Raw genomic sequence first — 16,361 nt, 5'->3', positions numbered from 1 at the left:
GATTTTGCTATCCAAGCTGTTAGAGGAGGCTCCGAGTTCTTTTGGAGTCATGTACTAGAGTGCTGGCATTACTGAAAGTGCCAGGTTCTAAATATGTAATATATGACTCAATAGCTGTGTTGAACTCTCTTGTATTCCCATGGTTCTTTCCTTAAGTGTATAGCTTGTTCTCACAGAAGCAAACCAGGACATAGCTGTCAACATTGCCCTTTTTTTAAGGGAAATTCCCTTATTCTGAATAGGATTCCTCGCAAAAAAAGGAAAAAGTTGACAGCTATGAACCCAGGTGCGTGTCACCTAAGGCGGAAACAGCTTAATATATTGGATGCAATTATCTTAAAGTAATGAAGACTTCCTGTTACATGCTTGTGGAATTGGGATTAAAGCCTTTCCTACTATATAAGAACACTACTAGTTTAATGTGAAAGTGCATGTGTAGCCAGCATTAATTATGCTGTTATGCAAATCTATGGTGCAGCCATATTTGGAGTACTGTGCCCAGCTCAAAAGGGATATTGTAGAGTTGGAAAAAATTAGAAAAGGGCAACCAAAGTGATCAAGGGATAGAGCAATTCCACTGCAAAGAACGGTTGAAACATTTGGGACATTTTAGTGTAGAGAAAAGGAAAGTGAGTGGCGACATGATAGAAGCTTATAAAATTATGCACGGCATGGAGGATTCTTTTTCTCCCTCAGAACACTTGAACTCATGGACTTCCAAGGAAGGGAAATGCTGGAAGATTTAGGACAGACTTTTTTTAAAAAAGTACTTATTCACACACAGCATAGTCAAACAATGGAACTTGCTCCCTCAGGAGGAGGCAGTGATGGCCACCAACTTGCAGGGCTTTAGAAGCTGGTTAGGCCAATTCAATCAATACCAGTCACTGGAAACCACTGGAGGGGGAGAGTGGGCCCTTGTGCTCATGTTCTGCTTGCTAGTTTCCCAGACATCTGGCTGGTCACTGTAAGAACAGCTTGCTGGACTAAATAGGCCATTGGCCTGATCCAGCAGGCTCTTCTTACATTCTTATGCTTAGAATAGCTTTGAACCACCCTGATCTTTTCTAAAAACTGCCTGAGACCTCTGGGTATAGGCTGGAATATAAATTCAATTAATAATGTTGTTTAGTCGTTTAGTTGTGTCCGACTCTTCGTGACCCCATGGACCAGAACACGCCAGGCACTCCTGTCTTCCACTGCCTCCTGCAGTTTGGTCAAACTCATGCTGGTAGCTTCGAGAACACTGTCCAATCATCTCGTCCTCTGTTGTCCCCTTCTACTTGTGCCCTCCATCTTTCCCAACATCAGGGTCTTTTCCAGGGAGTCTTCTCTTCTCATGAGGTGGCCAAAGTATTGGAGCCTCAACTTCACGGTCCTTCCAGTGAGCACTCAGGGCACCATAATGGATAGATTTGTTCTTCTTGCAGTCCATGGGACTCTCAAGAGTCTCCTTCAGCACCATAATTCAAAAGCATCAATTCTTCAGCGATCAGCCTTCTTTATGGTCCAGCTCTCACTTCCATACATCACTACTGGGAAAACCATAGCTTTAACTATACGGACCTTTGTCGGCAGGATGATATCTCTGCTTTTTAAGATGATGTCTAGGTTTGTCATTGCTTTCCTCCCAAGATGCAGGCGTCTTTTAATTTCGTGGCTGCTGTTGTTGTGACGTGGGGTTTGTGATTTCAGCTCTCTTGATATAATATGCTGGAGACAGTTCTCTAGTAACACTTCTTTATTAAAGCAACAAGACTAAGACTTGAGGAGGGGAGAGCTACATTTATAGGGACAGGGAACAAGCTAGAAAGGATACATTTTGGAGGGAACAATATCAGGCAATCACAGTCCTGCCTTTTGGAGGAAACCAATAAGACAGAGGATCCAAATACAGCAGCTTAAATGAACCAATAGTAGCTGTACCCTCTGGAACCAAAAGGCAGTTACTTTACCCTAATGCAATACAGACAATAATAATACAGATATAAAATCCTTTGACTCAATACACAACAGCTGTCACCATCTGCAGTAATCATGGAGCCCAAAAGTAAAATCTCTCACTGCCTCCATTTCTTCACCTTCTATTTGCCAGGAGGTGATGGGTCAATTAATAATAATAATTAATAATTTGCAAAAGCAAACTTCCTGGGTCATCATCCATTTGTCCAGCTTTGCTTTGTACTGGCTGCCCAGGGTTTCCTACCTTAAGACAATAGCCAGGCTGGGTGAGGAGTGGGGTCAGGAAAGGCACGAGGTTGCTGTCAATTACTTTAGAGCAGAGATGGGGAGCTTGGGCTGCAGCTCCCACCAAGCTGCGACAGAAGGGGGCGTCCGGGTTTACAAATGGCAATGGGCAATATATATATTTTCCGGAAGAGAGCGAGCTGAGAGGGTGCTTAGTTTTCTCCTGACGCAGCTATTAACGTGCCCCTTTAACGTGCAGCAGCCCAGAGCTGCAACCTGCAGCGCGCAGACACCATCCTTGAGCATCACCGTTACATTACTGCAGATAAGCAGGATTTCCCTCCTTTTTTGGATCCATATTGATCCAATATTGCCTTTATTTCTCCCCTTTTCCTCCTATTAGCAGCGAGGGATGAGAGGCGCTCCAACCTCTCATCCGATTCCACCAACCAAACCCTCCCCCCTTCGCAACTAGGAAAGGCGCGCAACTAAAACCGCCTTTTCCTCACAGCCGGAGAAGGGCTCTCTGGCTCCGCCCACCGACCGCGCTCCAATCAAAAACTACCTTCCCACCCGGATTTCCCGCCCTCCCCTCCGCTCCTCAAAACATTCCTCCCCGCCGGCGGGATGGACGCGCACGCGCAGAAAAGCATCCGAGCCCGCGTATGCCGCTTCCCCAAGAGAAGCGGCGTAACGAGAGAATTAAAACACCCGCGGTTGTCCAACGGAGCGGAACAAAGGTTCCAAGCCCTGACTAACTAACCAGTTGCGTCGCAGATAACTCTGTTCTGCTCCCCCACCTCAACATAATGCCTGCCCCACACTAACATAAATCTTGGCTGTGCCCAAGCACACCATCCCTATTTTTATATATTTATACCCTATGCTCTCGTCCCCGCATATGGCGGCGCGCCGATAGAGAACCGGAAGTGAGCTCTTGTATAGTTGTGTCGCACCCCCTCCTGCTCGAGGTTCGCGAGCGCACGCACTCGCAGGTGCCTGTCATTCTTCCCCGCCCCTCCCCCCTCCCGGCTGCGACTGCGCGGATTGCAGATAAGCAGAGCGCCGGGTCGTTTCCTCGGCTGCCCACAATGCCCCGCGCCAGTGGCGCGGGATGGTTCTGAGGCTCGAGGGCTGAAGGGAGTCGAGCGGAGACGGCGCTACTATGGCGGCGGCGCTGCTGTCCCGCGTGTGGTCGTCGTCTGTCTCTGGACCGCGTTATTTCCTCAGGTAATATGCCCGCGGCGGGGCGGCATCCTCTCCTGGCATCTCCCCACTCGCTTTTCTCGATGAAAGAAAAAGCCACTTTCGGTCCTACCCGGTGCCCGCTGACCTGTGAGGTAAAGGGAGCACAGAATTGCTCTGTGTCCTTCGCTGCTACTGCTCCTCCTCATGCCGTTGCCAGATCTCGAGGTTCGAGCTCTGGGTGTCTGGAGACTGAAGTCTCCCTGTGGATGTTTCCAGGGGAAGGAGTTCAAATAGGAAAGAGGGGAAGCTGTTTTCCAGCTTTCTTCAAGGCGGAGTTAGGATACTTAAAAATACAATCTGATATTCAATGAATGGTAGAACTCTAGAGATGGAAGGGGGTCCAAAGGGTCATCTAGTCCAGCCCCCTGCAATGCTGCTGCCCCATATGGGGGGGATCGAACCTGCATCCTTGGCGTTATCATCACCATGGGCACCCTGGTTTGCTGTTGTGGTTTTATTCGGCAATTCTGTATTACTCTGCTACCTGGTTTTCTTTTGGGGTGTCTACATGCTCTTGTACAATAAAATAATTATTTTTTAAAAGTTTGAACCACCCTTTGTTTCTCTCCGTTGTGTTCTTACCAGGCTTAGTACCTGTCTTGGAAACACTGGTGAAAGTTGGCAGGCAAGGGAGAGAGTAACTTTGTACTTGACGTGCATATGAATGAGATCTTCAAAAATCATTCTCTGACCTGATACACACAATCGTGGGCATTTCCAGTGGGGGGCAGTTGCCCCCCCCCATCAAGTAAATGAAAATAGCTAACCGATTGTGTCACAGATAACTCAGTTCTGCTCCCCCCCCAACATTATGCATGCCCCCCAACATAAATCTTGGCTAATACCCAGGCACACCATCCCTATATTTATGTATTTACATAATCTATATCCCATGCCTTCAGTATAATTGCATCCTCCTTGGGAAGAACCCACACAGCCAGCACATAAATTTGTTTTCAGCCTTAAGTGTCAGAGTCTCAAGAGGCTTGGTGACTCTTACCTATTTGAAAATTGACTTGAATTTCTGAGTGCTATGGAGCAGAAATGTATTTCATCTTCCCTGCTCAGAATATGAGCCAGAATTAGCTACTGCCCACCTTGTGGTTATATCTTTTGATTAGAAAGGATTTTTGTTTGAGACTTGGTTCTTGAATGGAGGGGAATCAAAGTGAAACCAATATTTTCCTCATCATTTCAGCTGGAATTTCTCACCTATTTTCTTCTAGCTTAATTCTCCACCAATATGCTTCACCTGAGTAAGTTGGTTCTAACTTTTATTAAGAAAAAGAAGCCTTCAACAACACAAAGTAATGCTGTGGTTTTTATTAAGGGAGCATACTAATAAGGTTTTATATTTAGTTAATACAGTGGTACCTCAAGTTAAGAACCTAATTCGTTCCAGAGGTCCGTTCTTAACCTGAAACTGTTCTTAACCTGAAGAACCACTTTAGCTAATGGAGCCTCCCGCTGCTGCCACGCCGCTGGAGCCCGCTTTCTGTTCTCATCCTGAAGCAAAGTTCTTAACCCGAGGTACTATTTCTGGGTTAACAGAGTCTGTAACCTGAAGCGTCTGTAACCTGAGGTACCACTGTACCTTTTTATCTGGTCCAGACTGTACATTTCTCTTGTTCACCTTCAAAGCTGTTCGTCTGCTGAAATTAATGGCATCCAAACAAAAATAAATTATTTTATTTCATAAAATTTATACACTGCTTTATACACCTCAAAGCGGTTGCATAATACTTGTAGAGGGGTAATTAAGTGTGTGTGATTGCATCTGATCTCTAAACTGAGCTTGATCCTATGACAATTTGTTACAGAGGATAGAGGTGAAAGCAGCAGACCATTAGCTGGTCTGCTGTACGAACCAAAATCATAGAGGTAACTTTGTGTCAGGTTTTTCTGTCTGTGTCCACTTGACCCATTTGGGCTTGGTCATACAATGCTTAGGTGAGTCTAGGAAAGGTTCAAGTTCAAAATGTGCCCTTGGAAGTCTGCTAAAAGTGGGATTGGGTAGAAGATAGATTGATTGCATTTATATCCCATCTTTTTCTCCCAATGAATTCAAAGTGGCATAGTTCTCCTCAACCTCATTTAATCACAACAACCCAAGTGGAGATTTGAACCCTGCTCTCCCATGTCCAACACTCTAACCACTATACCACATCCGGCTGTTATTTTTTATATTTGTGAATATAGCTGCATTATTCATTTCCACTAGATTTCAGGCTATTCTTTTTTCCTTGGAGTAATGTCCGATTTTATCTGAAGCTTCTGTTCTATTAATTGGTATCAATTTTGCTTTTTTAAAGGTGCAGTGCGACTTGTTCAGTAGAGAAATGGTTTTCAAAACAAAGTAGTTCAGATAACCGTCCAAAGCAGCCACTGACGGCATACATTCGCTTTTATAAAGAACAGCAACCCTTTTATAAGAAACAAAATCCAGGTAAGGAACTCACTAAGAATGAGACTTCACTGTAATATAAGTTTTTGTTGTTTTGTAAAATATGTTAAAAGACTGACTGGCCTTTTATTTTTTTTGCCAGGGTTCTCCTAACGTGCATGAATCGTTGGTTTTGTGTGTGCAGCAAATTAATTCCCAAAGCCTCTTTTTTCATTACATTAAGTATAGTGTACAGTTGTATTTAAATATTCTGTGAGCCCACATTCTGCAAAAACCAATAGGTTTTACTGTATTTAGAATGCTGGAAGGAAAGAGCCAAGTGGATGTGGTATGTTCCTAAATTTGGCTAGGTAATCATAAGTATACCACAAAATCAGTATGTATATCACTTTGCTGAGTAATATACTCAAAAACAATTCTGAAATTTTACTTTACCCTGTAAATCAGTAGAGAAGAGGAGAGAATGAATGCAAGCAAATAAATAACACGCCTCACTTATTTAGGCTTCATTTCAGTTTCGGGTGAAACAGCCCAGAAATGGCAGGTTTTGAGGAATTGTTTGAAGGAATAGAGTGGTGTCACTGTGCAGCAGTTCTGGGAATAAGCAATATAATGGACATATATATTTAGGGAACCAGAGACTTGCATCCAGAAGTATGGAGAACTTGCACGAGTTGATTAGCTGCTGATATTATGAGACTTCGTGTTGCATCTAGACACATTGAGAGTGGAAGTATGGCCTGTTCTAGGTGTGATTCCACTCCTTCCAAAGGACCAGGTTAGGAGTTTAGGGTTTCTGCTGGATATCCAGGTAGCCTTGCTGTGGCTAAGAGTGCTTTTGCCCAGCTTCAGCTGAAGTAAGGCTTTTTTGGTCACAGCCCAGTTATTAAGGTAACTACTGGGGAGATTTCATCAGCCCCTGGCTTTGGTAGGTGGCCAAGATGATGTTATTTTGCCAAGATTTTGATAGTATTTGAGTGATTAATCTTTTTTGAGACTGTCTTCTAAAGTATTGTTTTCACTATTTTTATTGCTCTGTTTCTGTTGTATTAAAATGTATGTTCATAATTGTAAACCACACTTTTGAGAACTCTAAGGCATTATATAAATATTTTTATAAATTCTGTGTTTTGACTTCTGAGTAACAATGGTGTTTTGTACAATGCACACCAAATGGTAGCTTTGTTTCAAATAGTTTGGATATATGTCTGTCAAACCCAACTTGTATATCAATGATGATGTTAATTTGAATTTGTTGATTCCTTAAATTTCTTTTTGAAATTTGACACTAAGTTTGACAGGATCTTCATCCTTGTAGCTTTTTTTTTTACTCTGCAGACGTAAGTGTTGTGGACATCACAAAAAAGATAGCACACGCTTGGAGGGAGCTGCCAGCATCTGACAAACAAGTAAGCATGGATTTTGGTGTTCATGTGAACAGAATGTTATTCTATTTTACTAATAAAATTGCTTCCTTGGTTTGAAGAAACCTTAATGCCTAGGGTTCTGTATTATTTGAAACAGATATATATGCTTTTCACAAGTTGTAGTAAAATTGTGTTTGTTCATATTCTAGCCATATGAAGCAGCCGCCAAGACTGACAGACAGATCTACAAAGAGCAAATGATCAAATACAAAGCACAACTAACTCCTGCCCAGGAAGCAGCTTTGAAAGAGGAAAAGAGAAGGAGAGTGGAAAAAAGAAGAGCAGCAAGAAAAAAGAGGGTTAGTAGTAAATAATCTTTATAATTTTATTATCCACCCTTCACCAGTAGGTCCCAGGGCAGGTTACATTTTAAAATTCAGAAATGAAAACAGTTAAAACAAATCAGTCACAGGAACAGGTTAGGTCATGAAATAGGAGGATCTCATTGTCCAAGTACCTGAAGAACGTTTGCCACCTTATACTAAGGTTTCAGTACAAAACACATGATGCTCTCACACCAGTTACACATGAAGGTGGTGTGTCTTCTGATGCTACTCACAACTTTTTTCCCTTTGTATACTTACAACTGGTGCCTAATATTTTATGATTGCTGCTTATGAAAGGGGAAAGCTTTAAATTATTCTATTTTTTTATTCCAGAATTTATAAACCACTCTACATTCAGGAAGTACACAAGTGGTGTACAGAAACAGAGTTTCAAACAATACAAATAATAAAATGGTATTAAAGCATAAAAACTAACATTGGAATAAGAGCTAAGTGTTTGAACTTGCTTCAATTCTAAGGGAAAAGATTTTTTTTTGTTACTGTACATCTACCAATTTAAACTTTGATTTGATTGTGACTTTGGGGGGATCTGTGTAAAATCATGCAGATTCTATAACATCTATTTTGATTCTGCTGGGTCTGAATTTTACCCAAAACCGCTGGAAAAGCAAAATGAAAACAAAAAGCACCTTTGCACCTGTGCTTTTTCTGTCTGGAGCAGGGAAGTGGGTAGAAAAGCAACCAGAGCAGGTGGTACCTACAGCATTTCAAATGTGCTCAAGAGACTCAAAAAGCTTTGGGGGCCCCTGATTTAGGGCTTTAAAGGTTAAAACTACCTGTTTGAATTGGGCATGGAAACACACAGCCACCAGTGCTGTTGGCACAGAATTGGTGCTGTGTGCTCCAATCATAGAATAAGAGCTGGAAAGGGACCCAAGGGCCATCTAGTCCAACCCCCTGCAATTCAGGAATCTCAGCTAAAACATCCCTGACAGATCTCGGTCGGTGTCATCATGTCAGCAACGCGTGGCTGGCCTTTCCCTTTCCCTACTGTGGTCTTACAGGACTCAACATAAAGTACTGCAACACTTTACACAGAAATGGCAATGGTTTTCTAACTTAAGCCAGTTTTAATAGGAATCTTTGGATTTTAACAATATATTCTTTTTAATGTGACTTGAAGAACTCTGATTTCAATTCTATCTGTCTTGGAAATTGTATGTCTGGTACGGCTGGGATTCAGAAGTGTCTGGTGTTCTCACATGCATGGGGCTTTTCAGCCTCCCCTTCCTTGTGGTGGCCTCTTATACCCCTCCTTCAAAAAGCTTCCACCTGAAAGGTCAGAGGGTCCTTCAGAGCAGCACTTCATAGGGTACAAGTCTAAGTCTTGGTCTGCTGAATGCCCAAGTCTGCCATTCCCTAAATCCTAGACATAAAGGGGTGTGTGGGTGTTTTCTATGGCTGAACTTAATAACACCTGAGAGAACTGCTCACTGATATCCTTTTGTCATTTTAGCAACTAACAATGCTTGGAAAACCTAAAAGACCTCGGAGTGCCTTCAACATTTTTATGTCTGAACACTTTCAAGAAGCTAAAGGAATCTCAATTCAGGTAAACCAAGGGAGGCTGTTCATTTTAACAGCTACAAGGATGAAGATTCTGTCTTTCGTATTGAGAATGAAAATTAGAACTGATTTAATGGCTATTTCCCATTATTACCATAATCTGTTGAAGCTCCAGTTGGAGTTTTACGATATTATGAGTGCCTCACGGGTTTTCATAGCAGTGTCCCTGACCAAGATTTCCACACAATAGCTGTTGAACAGCTTGTCAAAGATCTGGCATTATCAGGCTACATATACTGAAATTCCAAGCTAGCTTGATAGTTGCAGCTAATGGATATGAAAACTTTAAATGTTGCCTGTGAGTAAGGGCCCAATTCGTTGGGACAATGGGAGATCCATGGCCAGCTCTCCTGCAGGTATTTTAAAAATAAAACAAGTGCAGCTGTAAGGTGGTGGGATTAAGTCTTTCTCAATTGACTTAAATTGTTTAATAATAGATTTTGAGTGGTCTATTCTGAGTAAGACTGACTTTAGGGAGCACCCATATTTTGCATATCTTGCATTATAAATATATGGCAGGTGGGTGGGTGTAGGGAGATTTCTGCTACAGAACTTCAGCAAATATCATTGTATGTTTTTGTTTCTCTTGTAGGCAAAGATGAAAAATTTATTTGAAGAATGGCAAAAAATGAGCAGTTCCCAAAAGAAGGTATTGTCATAAAAGTGACTTTGAATTCCAATAAATTGACATTTAAATTTAGGAATTTGAATCTGTCATGCTTAAATGTGCAGCCAAGTGTTTTAGTAGTGACAGTCAAGGTGCAGTACAGGTGTGAAATAATTCAATACTTGCCATTCACCTATAGTAAGAACTGGCCGTGGAGACCAACCACTTGCGTCCAGATAACAGTTCATTTTAAAATTAAAAGCAAAGTTTTTAAACTCCTCTGGCTCAATAATGACTCAATAATGTAAGCCAGTACATTGAAGGACGACACCATTGTTACTTGTTAAGTCTGAATCAAGTCAGTGTATGAATATGTTTGTGTAGCTGTAGATATGTTTAGAAATCTAAGCCAAATCTTAATACTTACTTACATATGGCTGAATTACTGTTTCAAATTCTGATTCAAATTGTAATATTTGAAATACAAATCAGAATGTCAGTTACCTATTTGGCACTTTGTGCCACCAAAAGTTTAAATGCCTCAGGTTGTGTTCCTGAAGGAACTGTTATGAGTAATCATGCTTTCAGGGACTGATCCTGGCAGCATTTAAAGCCATACGTGAAACTGTGTCTTAAAATGCATGTGCTTGTCATAAGGAAGATTATGCGTCATAGCAAAAACAAGGAGTCATAATAACCAGCTTGTGGTGTTTTGCTGCATGAAACAAACATGTGTAAATACTTTTCACATGAAATATTAGTCCTTGAATGTTTCAGAGATGTCTCTAGTAGTGGGAAGTAAATTTCTGACACTTCTGTAGTATATTACCTTAGTACAAACAACTTTTCAGTATGTGAATTCCATTTCTTTGTGCATATCCAGACATATCAGCAACTTGCTGAGGATGATAAGATCCGTTATGAAAATGAAATGAAATCATGGGAGGAGCAAATGGCAGAAATTGGACGCGAAGATCTTATACGTTTTAAAAACAGAAGGAAACTATCAAAAAGAAAGAAAACTGAAAAAAAGGTTGCTTCAAAAAAGAGGGCTACAACATTAAAGAAGCCTTCGGGAAGCAAAGTTGCCTCAGCTGCAGCGAAAAAGAAAGTAAAGGCAAGGCAGTCTGAGGAGTAAGTTGGAAAATACTTGGATTTCATCATTTCTGATTGCAAGTGGAAAGAGACTGAAGTGAAGTCTATTCATTAAAGGAAAGACTCCCAAATCAGAGGTTAGACTTATTTTGAAAACTGTCAAGTAAGTAGAGTAAATCAAGATTGAGAGAATTTAAGCAGTGATTAATCACGAGAGAAGAGGTGCTTTTTCCATAAATGTGTAAATAAGCATTCTCTTATAAATTTTCTTTTCGCAGATCCTGTGATCTGTATAAATTCATAATGTCTAGTTGCTAATTAGAAATAGAAATTTAATGTAGGCTGCAAGTTTATTTTGTGTGTAAATGCATGTAATCACTGGAGAAAGCATGTATATTTGCTGATTTCAGCCTTGTAATTAAAGAACTACTGAACTTACAGATTTTCAATAGTGTTTTTCAATTTTTATACGTACCGACAATGCATACTTTTATTTATATTGCTTAGAAAAAATAAAACTAGCAAGTTTGATATAAAACACTTTTCCCTCTCATTTTATTCAAATCAGAACAAGGTCATTTCTGTCTAAGATTGTTTTCAAAATTCATTTTATTGTATCAAATAAACCCTTATTTTAAACATAAACAAGTTTAAAAACCCAACTGGCATATTGATCCAAACACTTGCTGCAGTTGCAGGCATATCCAACTCCCAAGAGACACCGATCTACTCCCAGTATAAAAAAACTGGCAGTGATCTACCCATTGTCATTGGAGGGAGGAGCATGCGTGGGGTGGGCGGATTGCCCAGAGTTGTTGAGCTTTTTGGGGGGAGGATTTATTAGCTTTCCCCCAATAGCTTTTTGTACACGATATGGATCCTGTGATCTACCAGAATCAGCTTGGGGATCTACCGGTAGATCACATTCTACTGGGTGGACATCCCTGTGCTTATAGTATCAGGGGGGAAAGGAAGCTGTATATATCCTGGTATTGTCTACTCTGATGGCAGTGATTCTCCTGTAGTTCAGACAGGAGATTTTTTACAACACTGGCTGGAGACACCAGGAACCATTGGATCAATGGAGATTCATTCATAGAATCAGAGAATTGTAGAGTTCAGGAAAAGGACCCAAAGGGGGCATCTTGTCCAACACCCTGCAATGCAAGAATCTCAGCAAAAGAATGTTTAACAGATGGTCATCCAACCTCTGTTTAAGTACCTACAATTAAGGAGAGCCCACCACCTTCTGAAGTAGTCTATATTCCATTATCAAAAGTTGTTCCTAATGTTTAGTTGGAATCTTTATTGTACTTATTATTTGAATCTGTTCATTAGAGGTTCTGTGCCAAAAACATCATAAAAATCAGGTAACAAGAAAATTAGAAGAATGTCAGCAACATATTTAAAAGCAAAAAATTTGGAAAAAATATATGGGGGAACTAAACACCTCCGCAAACAAGATACTTTATCAGTATTTACACTCTTCAACATCAAGTGGAGGAGCATTTCAAAAAGGGCAAGGCAGATTTACATACTAAATCATGAAGGAAAAAAGCCTGCTTTATATAATGAAAAATAAATATTTATGGGTGACATCCAGTGAGTCCATAGCCTGTACAGAACCACTGAAATATACTTAAATCCAGCCCGTTTGAGTAAAGTGTATCTACTCAGAATATGATTCAGATGGATATCGCCCTGTTATTGAGATAAAGTATACCTGCAATTTACGCACATTTAATTTGTGTGCGTTCGGCTATATGCACTTGACAAAAAAATTAAAAGGGGGCTGGCTTCTAGAGAAAAAGAGTGGCTGTCCCACCTGCCATTGAACCCAGTGTGTTTGGACTACACCCGATTTTAGCTTTAGACCTGGCCTCCGGAACGTAACCCCGCGGAAGTTGCGGGCTTAGTGTACTTTCCAAGCAAAACCACGACAACTCGTTGCTTTAACCACAATCGCAACGAGTGAGATCTACTGTAATGCCATCTGCCAATAGGTTTACCCGTTGGATTTGGCCGCCGCGCAATGGATGGCCTGGGCAACCCACGAGCTCCGCGCGCCACTGCTGCCTTTGAAAGCGGTAGACTCTACAGGTAGAGATAGGAAAAATGAAGAGGCACAAATCCATGAGAGTAACGCGAACACGCCATGTCTCAAATGGAGTTCTCCACTGTAAGCTTCCTAGGTTTAGAGCAGCGTTTCCCAACCCCTGTTCCGCGGCACACTTGTGTGCCGCGAGACGTTCCCTGCTGTGCCGTGGGACGGATCGGGCGAGTCGGGCGGCGAGAGGCGGGGCGGCGGCGGCGAGCACACGCGGGGCGGCGAGCGAGCTCCCTTCGCCGCTCGCTACTGAGCCTTTGTGTGCTTCCGAGCCTTTGTGTGTAGCGGCTGCATCCCATTGCCGCTCGCTGCTGGGCCTGCGCATGCGCGAAGTTTTCGCGCTTCCCATCACCGCTCGCTACATTTTCGCGCCTAGCAGCCTACCTCCCTGCTTTTTGCTGTGCCGTTGGACGGAGCGGGCGAGTCGGGCGGCAGCAGGAAGTGGGGCCGTCCTGCCTCTACCGAAACAGCACGGCAGGTCTGAGCTGGCGCCTGGAAGGACACAGATTGCTTCATTTCGCTGCATTCCACAGCTCCGAGGCTGGCAGGTAAATGCGTGCACTTCTCTCTCTCGTTTTATTTAATGTGCATTTTAGAAGCATGTGGGAAAGTGTGCATGTGTGTGTTTGGGGCTAGATTTCATGCATGCCTTTTTTAAAAAAACAAAAAAAAATCCTTCCAGTAGCACCTTAAAGACCAACTAAGTCAGTTCTTGGTATGAGCTTTCGTGTGCATGCACACTTCAGATACACTCAAGCTTTGCATGGCCCATATATATGCGCGTGTGTAAGGCATGTGCCATTCCCATTACGGATTTCTGATCCCCGGGTGGGTGCCCTCTGGGATCGAGGAACAACAGTGCAGAGAAATCAGCAAGCTTTTTTTTCTTAAGTTCTCTTCCTGCTTCATCCACATTCACCCCCCCAAAAGGCCATTTTCTGCGTGCTGAATAAATTCTGCCACTCAAACGGCACGAGGTGCCAATGCATCGGGGCTGTGGAATTTATTCTGCTTGCAGAATTCTTCAACTCAACCGCATTTTGATGTTTAAATGTTGTATTTTAATCTTGTTTTTAAGTTATATTTCAATCAACTTGTTTTTTATTATTGTTTTTATTTCAATCGACTTATTTTTTATTATTTGTTATATTTCAATCGACTTGTTTTTTATTATTTGTTGTTAGCCGCCCTGAGCCCGGTCTTGGCTGGGGAGGGCGGGGTATAAATAAAATTTATTTGGGAAAGATGGTTTAGGTATGTCCAAGCAGGCTTGATAGCAAAAACTGTTTCTCACAAACTTAACATCGTATACAGACAGTGGCCTTATTACAGTGTTTTTCAACCGCTGTTAGTGTTTTTCAACCTTTTTAGGTTTTCTGTAAACTGGGGAAGACATCCATGTTGGAAGTTCAATTCCTTGCTTAGCCATGAAGCTCAATGGAAATTGCCTTGCTCTTGCCCTCTCTAATCCAGTGTTTTTCAACCGCTGTTCCGCGGCACACTAGGCCCTCGGGGACCTCGTGGCTTCCGCTTTTGCGTGTGCTGCCGTCACTCTTCCCGCCATTCCCATGTATAATTCGTGCCCGTAATACAGGCAGTAAAAACTGTTCTGTATAACGACTACCCCGCCTCTCCCCCCCATCTAAACCCATTTTTTTTCCTTTGCAGAAAGGAGCCGCTGCATTGAGGTCCGGACTCCAGCCTGGACCTATCACAGTAGGACATCATCTTCCGACTTCCTTCCCAAGCACAGAGACCAGGACTCAGCGGGAGTCGGCACTGCAGAGAGGCCGGATACTGCAGTGATGGAAAAGTTTTTGAAAAGAAAAGAACTGGACTCTGAACAAAATTTGGAGCCAGATGAGAGCCCAAGTATGAGTGGGCATGAAAAGAAAGCAAAGATGGTTAGCTCAAGCAAATCCTCTGGCACAAGGCTATATAGCGAAAGCTATATTTCATTTGGATTTACTTTCACCGGAGATGCAAGCCAACCAATTCCACTGTGCGTGGTGTGTGGTGAAAAGCTAGCTAACAGTGCTATGGTCCCAAGCAAACTTAAACGCCATCTCCAAACGAAGCACCCTTTGCTTCAAAACAAGAATGAAGACTATTTTGTTCGCCTGCGTGAAAACACGGAGAAACAGGCAACTTTCATGAGACAAACCTCAAAGGTAAATGAAAGAGGTCTTAAAGCTAGCTATCACGTTGCTGAACTTATAGCCAAGTCAAAAAAGTCGCACACTGTGGCAGAGACATTAATACTTCCTGCCTGCAAAGCTATTGTAGAGGAGATGCTCGGACCTGAAGCAGCTAAGGAAATAGCCAAAGTCCCTCTCTCAAACAACACAATTTCCAGACGTATTAATGACATGTCTGCAGACATTGAAAGTGTGGTTTTGGAAAAGATCCATAGCAGTGAGAAATTTGCATTACAACTTGACGAGTCTACTGATATCAGTGGACATGCTCAACTCTTGGCCAATGTGCGTTTTGTTGATGGTGATGCAATTAGAGAAAACTTCTTTTTCTGCAAGGCATTGCCAGAAAAAGCAACAGGAGAAGAAATTTTTCGGGTCACATCAGAATACCTTGAACAAGGAGGACTTAAGTGGGAAAACTGCACAAGTGTCTGCACCGATGGAGCTGCAGCCATGGTCGGGCACACCAAAGGCTTTGTAAGCAGAGTGAAAGAAAGAAATCCAGATGTGAAAAGGGTCGTCCGCTACGGCGAAGCGGAGACCCATTCTGGAAAACCGCAGGCAGCGGAAGCCTGCGGTCTCGGGACCCGGCGGGCGCCAGGAGCTACCCCCGAAACGTTGAGGGAACCCCGTAAGGGGCTCCGGATCGCAGAGGGGGTAGCGGCGCTGTGGGTCTATGCGCATTCAGCGGAGCGAAGCCGCGTTGCCGTTGCCGGTGAGCGCCGACCTTTCTTCCTTCAACACAAGATTCCAAAACGTAACAACCCGTGAGTAATTGAGGACTTTACTAAATTTCGGGACTAAAATATTGAAAATAAGCTGAAAGCGGAGAGACGAGGAAAAGGAAGTCCGTCCTCCGCAGCCATTGATTTTTAAAGCAAAGAGCAGGAGGAGTGGAGGCATAGAGAGAACTTTTGACAGCTCAGATTGAGCACCCGCAGAAATTACTTTTCCTTTTAAAGACTGTAAGCAATTGATTTTTGGACTTTTATTAGGACTTATATATTCCTTTCTTTGTGGATTACAATTCTGTTTAAGAAGCCCAGGTGTCAGAACTGCCTGAGCAGTAGAACTGTCAGACTGCAAATTTGGATACATTCTATTTAAACTTGGAGACAGTCTGAGGGAGTTCAGAATGGTTACGTTCTTGCATTTTGGAACTCCAGTAAGCACAA

At 42.5% G+C, this 16,361-nt stretch overlaps 1 protein-coding gene across 1 annotated transcript; it reads left to right on the top strand.

Moving 5' to 3' along the window:
• The first annotated feature begins 3,141 nt into the window (after window positions 1-3,141).
• TFAM (transcription factor A, mitochondrial) lies at window positions 3,142-11,319 on the top strand. The gene is made up of 7 exons (XM_083740794.1): window positions 3,142-3,417; window positions 5,748-5,881; window positions 7,178-7,248; window positions 7,416-7,565; window positions 9,070-9,165; window positions 9,772-9,828; window positions 10,670-11,319. Exons 1-7 carry the CDS (start codon window positions 3,353-3,355, stop codon window positions 10,922-10,924), a joined length of 828 nt encoding a protein of 275 aa, XP_083596920.1. The 5' UTR covers window positions 3,142-3,352; the 3' UTR covers window positions 10,925-11,319.
• Window positions 11,320-16,361: the final 5,042 nt, after the last annotated feature.

This window comes from Podarcis gaigeae (assembly GCF_964106915.1).
Source record: "Podarcis gaigeae genome assembly, chromosome: 5".
NCBI classification, from domain to species: Eukaryota; Metazoa; Chordata; class Lepidosauria; order Squamata; family Lacertidae; genus Podarcis; species Podarcis gaigeae.
The sequence above is the reverse complement of the archived record's forward strand: the minus strand, read 5'-3'. Positions and strand labels throughout refer to the sequence as shown.